The 12,764-nt window shown below is 38.9% G+C and overlaps 1 protein-coding gene across 5 annotated transcripts in view; it reads left to right on the plus strand.

Annotated features, from left to right (window-relative positions):
• The window catches only part of LOC105479442 (collagen type XII alpha 1 chain), a 128,401-nt gene that overhangs the window by 94,735 nt on the left and 20,902 nt on the right, over positions 1–12,764 (plus strand). For all 5 annotated transcript variants that reach the window (XR_011623615.1, XM_011737399.3, XM_011737398.3 and 2 more), the window contains 2 exons: positions 9,415–9,564; positions 12,071–12,148. Coding sequence is in view for 4 of the 5 variants with exons in the window: in XM_011737399.3 (XP_011735701.2) it covers positions 9,415–9,564; positions 12,071–12,148 (228 nt within the window). In the remaining variant the exon portion in view is untranslated. The remainder of the gene's footprint in view (positions 1–9,414; positions 9,565–12,070; positions 12,149–12,764) is intronic.

Here is a 12,764-nt window from a genome sequence, read left to right on the forward strand (position 1 = left end):
AGGAATGGACTTTTTAAAAAAACTTCTGTTTCAAGTTCAGGGATATGTGTGCAAGATATGCAGGTTTGTTACATGGGTAAACATGAGTCATGGGGGTTTATAATACAGATTATTTTGTACCCAGGTATTAAGCATAGTACCCATTAGTTATTTTTTCTGATCCTCTCCTTCCTTTCACCTGACACCCTCTGATAGGCCACAGTATGTGTTTTTCCCCTTTATGTGTAGGAATTCACTTTTTAATGATATATTTTCATCCATTGGATTATGTTAGCAGGAATACCAGTTGTTGCACAAATGCTTTAAAATTTCTTCAGTGTGGCGTGTAGAAAGATTAGCCTTTATACATAAAAGACAGATGTTTCCAGTTCAAGCTGATTCTCAAGTGAGAATTGAAGAAATTTCTTCTACTTGAGTAGATTTAGCAGTATTTCTTACTGTTTCTACTCCTGAGGAATCTTGCTTTCTTTCCAGATTGTTGTTCTTATTCATTAATCAGATTTTTGATAAGGATGCTAAAGGACTGTCTTCATCAAGCTCAAGGAAGCTTCAATGTACATATTAGTGATACCAAAAAAAAAAAAAAAAAAAAGGAAAAACAAAAATCTCTGAGTACAATGGTATATCTGCTTAAAGGTTTACAGACCTCCATAGTGAAGTGAAGTAAAATAAATGCCTCATCGGAAAAGCGAATTCTAGTTTGGCAAGTGTTACTGGCTTCAACTGATCCTTATCTGATCTTAGATGTTGAATCTGGCAAAGTTCTTATGAACTTTTTTGGCTCAGTGAAACTTATATTTGAGTAACTTGCTAAAAAGGACTATTTTTATTTTTCCTTTCATAACCACTGAAGATATTGAGAATCTGATCATCTGCTAAACCACTGATAACCATTTGGTAACTGTTATTTTAAAATTTCCAACTGTCATGGAATGCTTCATTTTATCTGAATTTTTTAAAAGGCAGTATTTTTTAGAGGTCTGTAGTGATAGTCATTAATGATTTCAAATCAAGACAATTTTTTTTGACATTCTCTTCTTTATACCATTTGCTTCCCCAAGAAAGATATTTGCATTCTTGGGTTTTATATAGTGCCTATTTTTTTCTCCTCAAAAGCTCTGCCTTTTCTTTCCAAACTGTCTACCTTCTTCTTTGTTTTTTATTTTAATAATCTCTCTTTTAGTTTCTCCTTTTTTCCCACTGTGCTCTCTTTTGTCCTCCATTCCTTAAACCCATTCTTTCTTTTTTTTTTTTTTAATTTATTTATTATTATTATACTTTAAGTTGTAGGGTACATGTGCATAACGTGCAGGTTTGTTACATATGTATACTTGTGCCATGTTGGTGTGCTGCACCCATCAACTCGTCATTTACATCAGGTATAACTCCCAATGCAATCCCTCCCCCCTCCCCCCTCAACATGATAGGCCCCGGTATGTGATGTTCCCCTTCCTGAGTCCAAGTGATCTCATTGTTCAGTTCCCACCTATGAGTGAGAACATGCGGTGTTTGGTTTTCTGTTCTTGTGATAGTTTGCTAAGAATGATGGTTTCCAGCTGCATCCATGTCCCTACAAAGGACACAAACTCATCCTTTTTGATGGCTGCATAGTATTCCATGGTGTATATGTGCCACATTTTCTTAATCCAATCTGTCACTGATGGACATTTGGGTTGATTCCAAGTCTTTGCTATTGTGAATAGTGCTGCAATAAACATACGTGTGCATGTGTCTTTATAGCAGCATAATTTATAATCCTTTGGGCATATACCCAGTAATGGGATGGCTGGGTCATATGGTACATCTAGTTCTAGATCCTTGAGGAATCACCATACTGTTTTCCATAATGGTTGAACTAGTTTACAATCCCACCAACAGTGTAAAAGTGTTCCTATTTCTCCACATCCTCTCCAGCACCTGTTGTTTCCTGACTTTTTAATGATCGCCATTCTAACTGGTGTGAGATGGTATCTCATTGTGGTTTTGATTTGCATTTCTCTGATGGCCAGTGATGATGAGCATTTTTTCATGTGTCTGTTGGCTGTATGAATGTCTTCTTTTGAGAAATGTCTGTTCATATCCTTTGCTCACTTTTTGATGGGGTTGTTTGTTTTTTTCTTGTAAATTTGTTTGAGTTCTTTGTAGTTTCTGGATATTAGCCCTTTGTCAGATGAGTAGATTGCAAAAATTTTCTCCCATTCTGTAGGTTGCCTGTTCACTCTGATGGTAGTTTCTTTTGCTGTGCAGAAGCTCTTTAGTTTAATGAGATCCCATTTGTCAATTTTGGCTTTTGCTGCCGTTGCTTTTGGTGTTTTGGACGTGAAGTCTTTGCCCATGCCTATGTCCTGAATGGTACTACCTAGGTTTTCCTCTAGGATTTTTATGGTATTAGGTGTAACATTTAAGTCTCTAATCCATCTTGAATTAATTTTCGTATAAGGAGTAAGGAAAGGATCCAGTTTCAGCTTTCTACTTATGGCTAGCCAATTTTCCCAGCACCATTTATTAAATAGGGAATCCTTTCCCCATTTCTTGTTTCTCTCAGGTTTGTCAAAGATCAGATGGCTGTATATGTGTGGCATTATTTCTGAGGACTCTGTTCTGTTCCATTGGTCTATATCTCTGTTTTGGTACCAGTACCACGCTGTTTTGGTTACTGTAGCCTGTAGTATAGTTTGAAGTCAGGTAGCGTGATGCCTCCAGCTTTGTTCTTTTGACTTAGGATTGTCTTGGAGATGCGGGCTCTTTTTTGGTTCCATATGAACTTTAAAGCAGTTTTTCCCAATTCTGTGAAGAAACTCATTGGTAGCTTGATGGGGATGGCATTGAATCTATAAATAACCTTGGGCAGTATGGCCATTTTCACGATATTGATTCTTCCTATCCATGAGCATGGTATGTTCTTCCATTTGTTTGTGTCCTCTTTTATTTCACTGAGCAGTGGTTTGTAGTTCTCCTTGAAGAGGTCCTTTACATCCCTTGTAAGTTGGATTCCTAGGTATTTGATTCTCTTTGAAGCAATTGTGAATGGAAGTTCATTCCTGATTTGGCTCTCTGTTTGTCTGTTACTGGTGTATAAGAATGCTTGTGATTTTTGCACATTAATTTTGTATCCTGAGACTTTTCTGAAGTTTCTTATCAGCTTAAGGAGATTTTGGGCTGAGACAATGGGGTTTTCTAAATATACAATCATGTCATCTGCAAACAGGGACAATTTGACTTCTTCTTTTCCTAACTGAATACCCTTGATTTCTTTCTTTTGCCTAATTGCCCTAACCAGAAATTCCAACACTATGTTGAATAGGAGTGGTGAGAGAGGGCATCCCTGTCTTGTGCCAGTTTTCAAAGGGAATTTTTCCAGTTTTTGCCCATTCAGTATGATATTGGCTATGGGTTTGTCATAAATAGCTCTTATTATTTTGAGGTACGTTCCATCGATACCAAATTTATTGAGCGTTTTTAGCATGAAGGGCTGTTGAATTTTGTCAAAAGCCTTTTCTGCATCTATTGAGATAATCATGTGGTTCTTGTCTTTGGTTCTGTTTATATGCTGGATTATGTTTATTGATTTGCGAATGTTGAAGCAGCCTTGCATCCCAGGGATGAAGCCCACTTGATCATGGTGGATAAGCTTTTTGATGTGTTGCTGAATCCGGTTTGCCAGTATTTTATTGAGGATTTTTGCGTCGATGTTCATCAGGGATATTGGTCTAAAATTCTCTTTTTTTGTTGTGTCTCTGCCAGGCTTTGGTATCAGGATGATGTTGGCCTCATAAAATGAGTTAGGGAGGATTCCCTCTTTTTCTCTTGATTGGAATAGTTTCAGAAGGAATGGTACCAACTCCTCCTTGTACCTCTGGTAGAATTCAGCTGTGAATCCATCTGGTCCTGGACTTTTTTTGGTTGGTAGGCTATTAATTATTGCCTCAATTTCAGAGCCTGCTATTGGTCTATTCAGGGATTCAACTTCTTCCTGGTTTAGTCTTGGAAGAGTGTAAGTGTCCAGGAAATTATCCATTTCTTCTAGATTTTCCAGTTTATTTGCGTAGAGGTGTTTATAGTATTCTCTGATGGTAGTTTGTATTTCTATGGGGTCGGTGGTGATATCCCCTTTATCATTTTTAATTGCATCGATTTGATTCCTCTCTCTTTTCTTCTTTATTAGTCTTGCTAGCGGTCTGTCAATTTTGTTGATCTTTTCAAAAAACCAACTCCTGGATTCATTGATTTTTTGGAGAGTTTTTTGTGTCTCTATCTCCTTCAGTTCTGCTCTGATCTTAGTTACTTCTTGCCTTCTGCTAGCTTTCGAATGTGTTTGCTCTTGCTTCTCTAGTTCTTTTAATTGCGATGTTAGAGTGTCAATTTTAGATCTTTCCTGCTTTCTCTTGTGGGCATTTAGTGCTATAAATTTCCCTCTACACACTGCTTTAAATGTGTCCCAGAGATTCTGGTATGTTGTATCTTTGTTCTCATTGGTTTCAAAGAACATCTTTATTTCTGCCTTCATTTCGTTATGTACCCAGTAGTCATTCAGAAGCAGGTTGTTCAGTTTCCATGTAGTTGAGCGGTTTTGATTGAGTTTCTTAGTCCTGAGTTCTAGTTTGATTGCACTGTGGTCTGAGAGACAGTTTGTTATAATTTCTGTTCTTGTACATTTGCTGAGGAGTGCTTTACTTCCAATTACGTGGTCGATTTTGGAGTAAGTACGATGTGGTGCTGAGAAGAATGTATATTCTGTTGATTTGGGGTGGAGAGTTCTATAGATGTCTATTAGGTCTGCTTGCTGCAGAGATGAGTTCAATTCCTGGATATCCTTGTTAACTTTCTGTCTCGTTGATCTGTCTAATGTTGACAGTGGAGTGTTGAAGTCTCCCATTATTATTGTATGGGAGTCTAAGTCTCTTTGTAAGTCTCTAAGGACTTGGTTTATGAATCTGGGTGCTCCTGTATTGGGTGCATATATATTTAGGATAGTTAGCTCTTCCTGTTGAATTGATCCCTTTACCATTATGTAATGGCCTTCTTTGTCTCTTTTGATCTTTGATGGTTTAAAGTCTGTTTTATCAGAGACTAGTATTGCAACCCCCGCTTTTTTTTGTTCTCCATTTGCTTGGTAAATCTTCCTCCATCCCTTTATTTTGAGCCTATGTATGTCTCTGCGTGTGAGATGGGTCTCCTGAATACAGCAGACTGATGGGTCTTGACTCTTGATCCAGTTTGCCAGTCTGTGTCTTTTAATTGGAGCATTTAGTCCATTTACATTTAAGGTTAAGATTGTTATGTGTGAACTTGATCCTGCCATTATGATATTAAGTGGTTATTTTGCTCGTTAGTTGATGCAGTTTCTTCCTAGCCTCGATGGTCTTTACATTTTGGCATGTTTTTGCAATGGCTGGTACTGGTTGTTCCTTTCCATGTTTAGTGCTTCCTTCAGGGTGTCTTGTAAGGCAGGCCTAGTGGTGACAAAATCTCTAAGCATTTGCTTATCTGTAAAGGATTTTATTTCTCCTTCACTTATGAAACTTAGTTTGGCTGGATATGAAATTCTGGGTTTAAAATTCTTTTCTTTAAGAATGTTGAATATTGGCCCCCACTCTCTTCTGGCTTGTAGAGTTTCTGCCGAGAGATCTGCTGTTAGTCTGATGGGCTTCCCTTTGTGGGTAACCCGACCTTTCTCTCTGGCTGCCCTTAAGATTTTTTCCTTCATTTCAACTTTGGTGAATCTGGCAATTATGTGTCTTGGAGTTGCTCTTCTCAAGGGGTATCTTTGTGGCGTTCTCTGTATTTCCTGGATTTGAATGTTGGCCTGCCCTACTAGGTTGGGGAAGTTCTCCTGGATGATATCCTGAAGAGTGTTTTCCAACTTGGTTCCATTTTCCCCCTCACTTTCAGGCACCCCAATCAGACGTAGATTTGGTCTTTTTACATAATCCCATACTTCTTGCAGGCTTTGTTCATTTCTCTTTCTTCTTTTTTCTTTTGGTTTCTCTTCTCGCTTCATTTCATTCATTTGATCCTCAATCGCAGATACTCTTTCTTCCAGTTGATCGAGTCGGTTACTGAAGCTTGTGCATTTGTCACATATTTCTCGTGTCATGGTTTTCATCTCTTTCATTTCGTTTATGACCTTCTCTGCATTAATTACTCTAGCCATCAATTCTTCCACTTTTTTTTCAAGATTTTTAGTTTCTTTGCGCTGGGTACGTAATTCCTCCTTTAGCTCTGAGAAATTTGATGGACTGAAGCCTTCTTCTCTCATCTCGTCAAAGTCATTCTCCGTTCAGCTTTGATCTGTTGCTGGCGATGAGCTGCGCTCCTTTGCCGGGGGAGATGCGCTCTTATTTTTTGAATTTCCAGCTTTTCTGCCCTGCTTTTTCCCCATCTTTGTGGTTTTATCTGCCTCTGGTCTTTGATGATGGTGATATACTGATGGGGTTTTGGTGTAGGTGTCCTTCCTGTTTGATAGTTTTCCTTCTAACAGTCAGGACCCTCAGCTGTAGGTCCGTTGGAGATTGCTTGAGGTCCACTCCAGACCCTGTTTGCCCGGGTATCAGCAGCAGAGGCTGCAGAAGATAGAATATTTCTGAACAGCGAGTGTACCTGTCTGATTCTTGCTTTGGAAGCTTCCTCTCAGGGGTGTACTCCACCCTGTGAGGTGTGGGGTGTCAGACTGCCCCTAGTGGGGGATGTCTCCCAGTTAGGCTACTCAGGGGTCGGGGACCCACTTGAGCAGGGAGTCTGTCCCTTCTCAGATCTCAACCTCCGTGTTGGGAGATCCACTGCTCTCTTCAAAGCTGTCAGACAGAGTCGTTTGCGTCTGCAGAGGTTTCGGCTGCGTTTGTTGTTGCCTTGTCCCCAGAGGTGGAGTCTACTGAGACAGGCAGGTTTCCTTGAGCTGCTGTGAACTCCACCCAGTTCGAGCTTCCCAGCAGCTTTGTTTACCTACTTAAGCCTCAGCAATGGTGGGCGCCCCTCCCCCAGCCTCACTGCTGCCTTGCCGGTAGATCACAGACTGCTGTGCTAGCAATGAGGGAGGCTCCGTGGGTGTGGGACCCTCCCGGCCAGGTGTGGGATATGATCTCCTGGTGTGCCTGTTTGCTTAAAGCTCAGTATTGGGGTGGGAGTTACCCGATTTTCCAGGTGTTGTGTGTCTCAGTTCCCCTGGCTAGGAAAAGGGACTCCCTTCCCCCTTGCGCTTCCCAGGTGAGGCAATGCCTCGCCCTGCTTCAGCTCTCGCTGGTCGGGCTGCAGCAGCTGACCAGCACCGATCGTCCGGCACTCCCCAGTGAGATGAACCCAGTACCTCAGTTGAAAATGCAGAAATCACCGGTCTTCTGTGTCGCTCACGCTGGGAGTTGGAGACTGGAGCTGTTCCTATTCGGCCATCTTGCTCCCCCCCCCCCATTCTTTCTTTTTAAACAGCTTTATTGAGATGTCATATAGAAAAGTTGCATATACTTAAGGTGTACAATGAGGTGTTCTGATATACACACACATTGTGAAATAATCTCCACAATCAAGCTAATTAACATATCTATTACCTCTACAGTTACCATTGTGTGTGTGTGTATGTGCCGAACCAATTTAATCTAAGATCTAGCATCTTGCAAATTGCCAAGTATAAAATACCCCCACCCCATTGGCCCACTCTCATTTATCCCATCAATTCAAGTACCACCTTCAGTCACTCTCAACTGTTCACATTTTTTTACCGAGCCAAGGATTCAAGCACTCTTCTTTCACTTTCCATCTAATTCCTGAATTGAAGTTTTTCAAACCTGGGATGAGAAAGAGCAATATTTCAAGAACAGGAAATCAGTGACAGTGACGGGGAGAGGGACCTTTGAGGAGAGGGATCAACTAAAATAGTTTAATTAAAGAAAGACGGACAGTTATCCCTTCTTGGGGATTCTCTTGAAAAGCTTTTGTTGTGTCTCCCTTCTATGGTTAAAAGATGAAATGGATTCACGTGAGACATTTATAATAAGAAAGAAAACTAGAATGGCAGAGTCTGGGAAGGGAGACGAGTGACAAGAGGTTCCCTATTTTTTTCTACTGGTCTGGGATCAACAACACATCATTTAGGAAATAGGTTGGTTACTCTACATACTTGGCACAATGATCTACAGGTAAAGGGCCAAATCTGAAATGCATTTAAACTGCAGTAAAACACACTGAATAAATTATAGCAAAATGTACTTCTAGAATGTGTTTCTCTATGGCTAGCATTCAATGAGTGTTACTGAAATAATTTTGTCATGAATTAAAAATGTTGAAATAATTTTTCTGGATATTGCGGTTTTTCACATGCCTTTTCAATGTTTGCATCTGTGGTTGTTCATATATGAGCCAAAAAGTTTTAGTTCTTATTAGATAAAAAAATATCCTAGTATAGTGTTCTTCTTGAGTTCAGTATTAGTTGATTGTCCTGGGGGCATTTAAACTTTATTTTTAGTAACCTATGTATTACTTTTATATAAAAGCAATATGTAATTTATATTTATCACAGATGCAGTAAACTTATGTTTTGGTGCTGATTCCATGTGGGAAAAATATTTAGTTTAAAAAATACTTTAGAAATTATTCTTATGCTTATCGACTGAGAACATTTAAGGGAATTTCTGTTCCTTTTAATTTGCTGCCAAACTTTTCAAAGTCATCATCAAGGGCTTTCTTGAGTATTTGTGCTGTGATAAGTAGAAACTCTGAGCATAACTATACAGACAGGGATTACCCAGGACCATTCTTTACATTGTTGAAATACAAACATTTTGTTAATTATACTAATAGAGTTTTTAGCATCTTGTGTGTCTTCAGTAGCAAACGAAAAATAAATCAATATAAACTTCTTTCCTTAAAAGGAAATTGAATCCTTAATTCTGTTGATGTCCAGAGTTGAATCCCTATAGAAGACATGTGCTACTTCTTTACTGTATGAGATATCTGTATGGTATGCAGATTATTTCTGCCTGAGATTGGGGAGCAACAAACTGAAAGATGAATTTAGCAAAATTAGTGGAAGACATCTGAAATTTCCTTGTAGTGAATATAATAATATATACATGATTTATTAACCTCTATTTGAATAGCTCTTTATAGCTTACAAAGTCATTTCATCTACTACATCCTCTCTGGTCATCTCAGTAAGAGTAGATAATGAGAAAACAAGAAATTATGCATGTATATGTGCATGTAGGAAACTGAGACCAGAGGTTAAGTGGCTTGTCTAGTTTCATATTATCAGTGAATTATTTCATTGACATTGCCAACTGTTCTTGGATTTTTAGAGTAAGACTTTTGAATTAGGATGAAAATAGCTTAAAAAACTTAAAAAAAAAATCTGATCTGAACTATGCAGAGTCAGCTAATTTTTTAGTGTAGAAATTTTATAATGGAAACAAATTATCTTTTTAGGTTCATATTGTGGTGACCCCAAAAAGTGTTAAGACTTACATTGACTGCTATGAAATTATAGAAAAAGACATCAAGGAAGCTGGAAATATAACAACTGATGGTTATGAAATTCTTGGAAAACTCCTTAAAGGGGAAAGGAAATCAGCCGCAGTGAGTAACACATTTTTACTTTTCTTGGTACCTTGTGTTGAGATTGAAATGGCATTTTCTAAACAACTCCATGAGTTTTATTTTATTCTGTTTTTCTCAGTGAGTTTTAAGTTGTCAAATTTCTTGGTCAGATCAAAACATTGGAAGAAGTACATTGAGAAAATATGTCCACAGAACATAATAATGTGCTTTAACTACTTACTAGAAACAAAATAAGATGTCAAGGCACCAGGAAACACCATGCAGTCATCTCGAAACAGGATCAAATTGGAGAATACCACACAAAGAGTTGCCAGCATACCCAGTGAAATAGAAAATCATTCCTGTTTTGTTCTTCAGCAATAATTGTTAATATAGATTTGTGCAGTCAGGATATTAAGCATTTGGGGACACTAGTTGAAACTTTCACCAGAGCCCGCATTTGCTCACAGAGGAGCCATTCGGCTGTCTGTCTCAAAAGGATCAGTGGAGTAGGGCAGCCAGCTGACCCCATTACTCACAACTTTCACCATCTCAGGTTTGAGGCAGAGCGTGACAACCCCATTTACAATGCTATCTAGTAGGGAAAATTTAAATCTAAAGTTGTCATCATACCAAGCTAATTAAATTCATATTAAATGTCATTCAAAGCCAGGCACCATTGCTCATGCCTATAATCCCAGCATTTTCAGAGGCCAAGGAAGGAGAATCACTTAAGGCCAGGAGTTCAAGATTAGCCTAGGCAACATAGTGAGACCCTGTCTCTATACAAAGGAAAAAAAAATCAGCTGAATGTGGTGGCATGTGCCTGTATTCCTAGCAACTTGGGAGGCTGAGGTGGGAAGATTGCTAGAGCCCAGGAATTTGCAGCTGCAGAGAACTATGATGGCATCACTACACTCCAGCCTGGGTGACAGACCGAGACCCTGTCTCAATCAATCAATCAATCAATCAATCAATGTCAGTCAATAGACCTATTGTCCTAAAAGCAAAGCTATCCTGTTTGGCTTCTATAATTATTATTTTTAAAATGGCTTTATTTATTTAATTTAGCTTTCTTTCATGGACAGGATTTTCTTCTAGATTCAAAAGGAAAATTTTTATTCCACAATATAGAAACATTAGTTCAAATGTAATATAATTTTGATTAAAATCCAAACCTTCTGTTGAATATTGAATCTGACATTTAAGTATAACAATTACATCACGTTTTTAAAAGAATAACATTGTCTAAACAACTTTTTACTTTTTATCAAAAGTAGTTTATTTTTCAACTATAGAAAGATATAAGATATATGCTATCTTGAAATAGTTGAGGATATCAAAAAAGTTATTGGTCAACCCCTTGGTAATAATTTCTAAAAAGAAGAGCATCAATTGTAGAATAAGTGAAGAATTGTTTCTTTAATTTACTTTAATGTTACTTTTCTATAAGGGTGGGCTCTTAAAGCTTGATTTAGGCTGGGCGTGGTGGCTCATGCCTGTAGTCCCAGCACTTTGGGAGGCCGAGGCGGGTGGATCATTTGAGGTCAGGAGTTTGAGACTAGCTTGGCCAACATGGTAAGACCCCATCTCTACTAAATAAACAAAAATTAGCCAGGCGTGGTGGTGGGAGCTATATGTAATGCCAGCTAATTGGGAGGCTGAGGCAGGAGAATCTCTTGAACCCAGGAGGCAGAGGTTGCAGTGAGCCAAGATCACACCACTGTACTCCAACCTGGGCAACAGTGAGACTCCACCTCAAAACAAAACAAAACAAAAAACAAAAAACAAATTTGATTTAAATGTGTGTAGGCTTGAAATTCATTTAATTATAGAAATTAATATTCTCTTAAAAAATAACACAAGACTGGGCACCGTGGCTCACGCCTGTAGTCCTAGCACTTCGGGGGGATCACTTGAGTCTGGCAATTCAAGACAAGCCTGGCCAACATGGTAAAACCCCGCCTCTATTAAAAAATACAAAAAAATTAGCTGGGCATGGTGGTGCACACCTGTAATCCCAGCTACTCAGGAGGCTGAGGTGCGAAAAGCATTTGAGCCTGGGAGGCAGATGTTGCAGTGAGCCAGGATCCCACCACTGTACTCCAGCCTGGGTAATAGAGTGGGACTCTGTCTCAAAAAAAAAAAAAAAAAAAAAAAAAAAAAAAAAGAAAGCACACAACAAACAAATGACACAAAACTCAAACACTGCATTTCAGCCAAAGAAATGAATCAAGAGTGGGAATCTCACATACACATTTCACTTTTCTATCTCTTTCTCATAGGCATATGTTCAAACATTGCATTTTGGCTAAAGTAGTGAATCAGGAGTGGGAATCTACATACATGTTTCACTTTTCTATCTCTTTCTCATAGGCATATGTTTTTATGTTCTTTCCTCATGATGTAAGGATTGCATTGCTCTCAATGGCTCACACCCTTGACAGAATCTGTGTGAGAAGTTGGCAATGGTTACAATGTGGAAATGCCAATATAAAATGTTTTTCATGCATCTTTAGCTGATGTTGCTGTTGGTTGTTTGCAGTTCCAAATCCAGAGTTTTGACATTGTCTGCAGCCCAGTGTGGACCAGTAGAGACAGATGCTGTGATATTCCCTCTAGGGTAAGTAAAACAGAATTGAATTCTGTCATGGCTTTAACAGTTTCCCAGGAATGAACCCTTGTGCCTGGGAGAGGAAGTAGCACTCCACAGTTGCATCTTCAGGATGGAGCTAAAAGACACACAACGTGTGGGTGCTCACCAGCTACTACAGAAAAGCCAGTGCCTGTGTGAACCCTCCCTCACAAGCTGGGAATGCACAGACTGTATCTGGAAATTCTCCCTAACAGAAAAGTCCTGCTGAGTTAATGTGTTTGATAAGCCCACTTACTGTAAAGCCCTCTTATTGCTTGTAAATTATCAGCATTTTACAGAACAAGCCAGCACCTTTCTGGATAACTAAGGTTTTTTAGATGGTAGAAATAACCATAGTATTTCTTTTCGAGATGATGGCCTTTCTTTAATAGTATCTATGTAGGTGGTAATGGTTACAATGTTGAATGTTGGTGATGGATTTGAAACTTTTGACCAGCAAAGACCCACATACATCCACAGGAAGGGTGTGCATTGTTTATTCAGCAAATATTGATTGAGCACCTATTATAAGCTGGGCACCAATCTGTGTGCTTGTTTTAAGCCAGTAAAAAGTGAGTATTCCAGTGAAAGGCACTGGAAGAGA

The sequence above is a fragment of the Macaca nemestrina genome, chromosome 5 (genome assembly GCF_043159975.1).
Source record: "Macaca nemestrina isolate mMacNem1 chromosome 5, mMacNem.hap1, whole genome shotgun sequence".
NCBI classification, from domain to species: domain Eukaryota; kingdom Metazoa; phylum Chordata; class Mammalia; order Primates; family Cercopithecidae; genus Macaca; species Macaca nemestrina.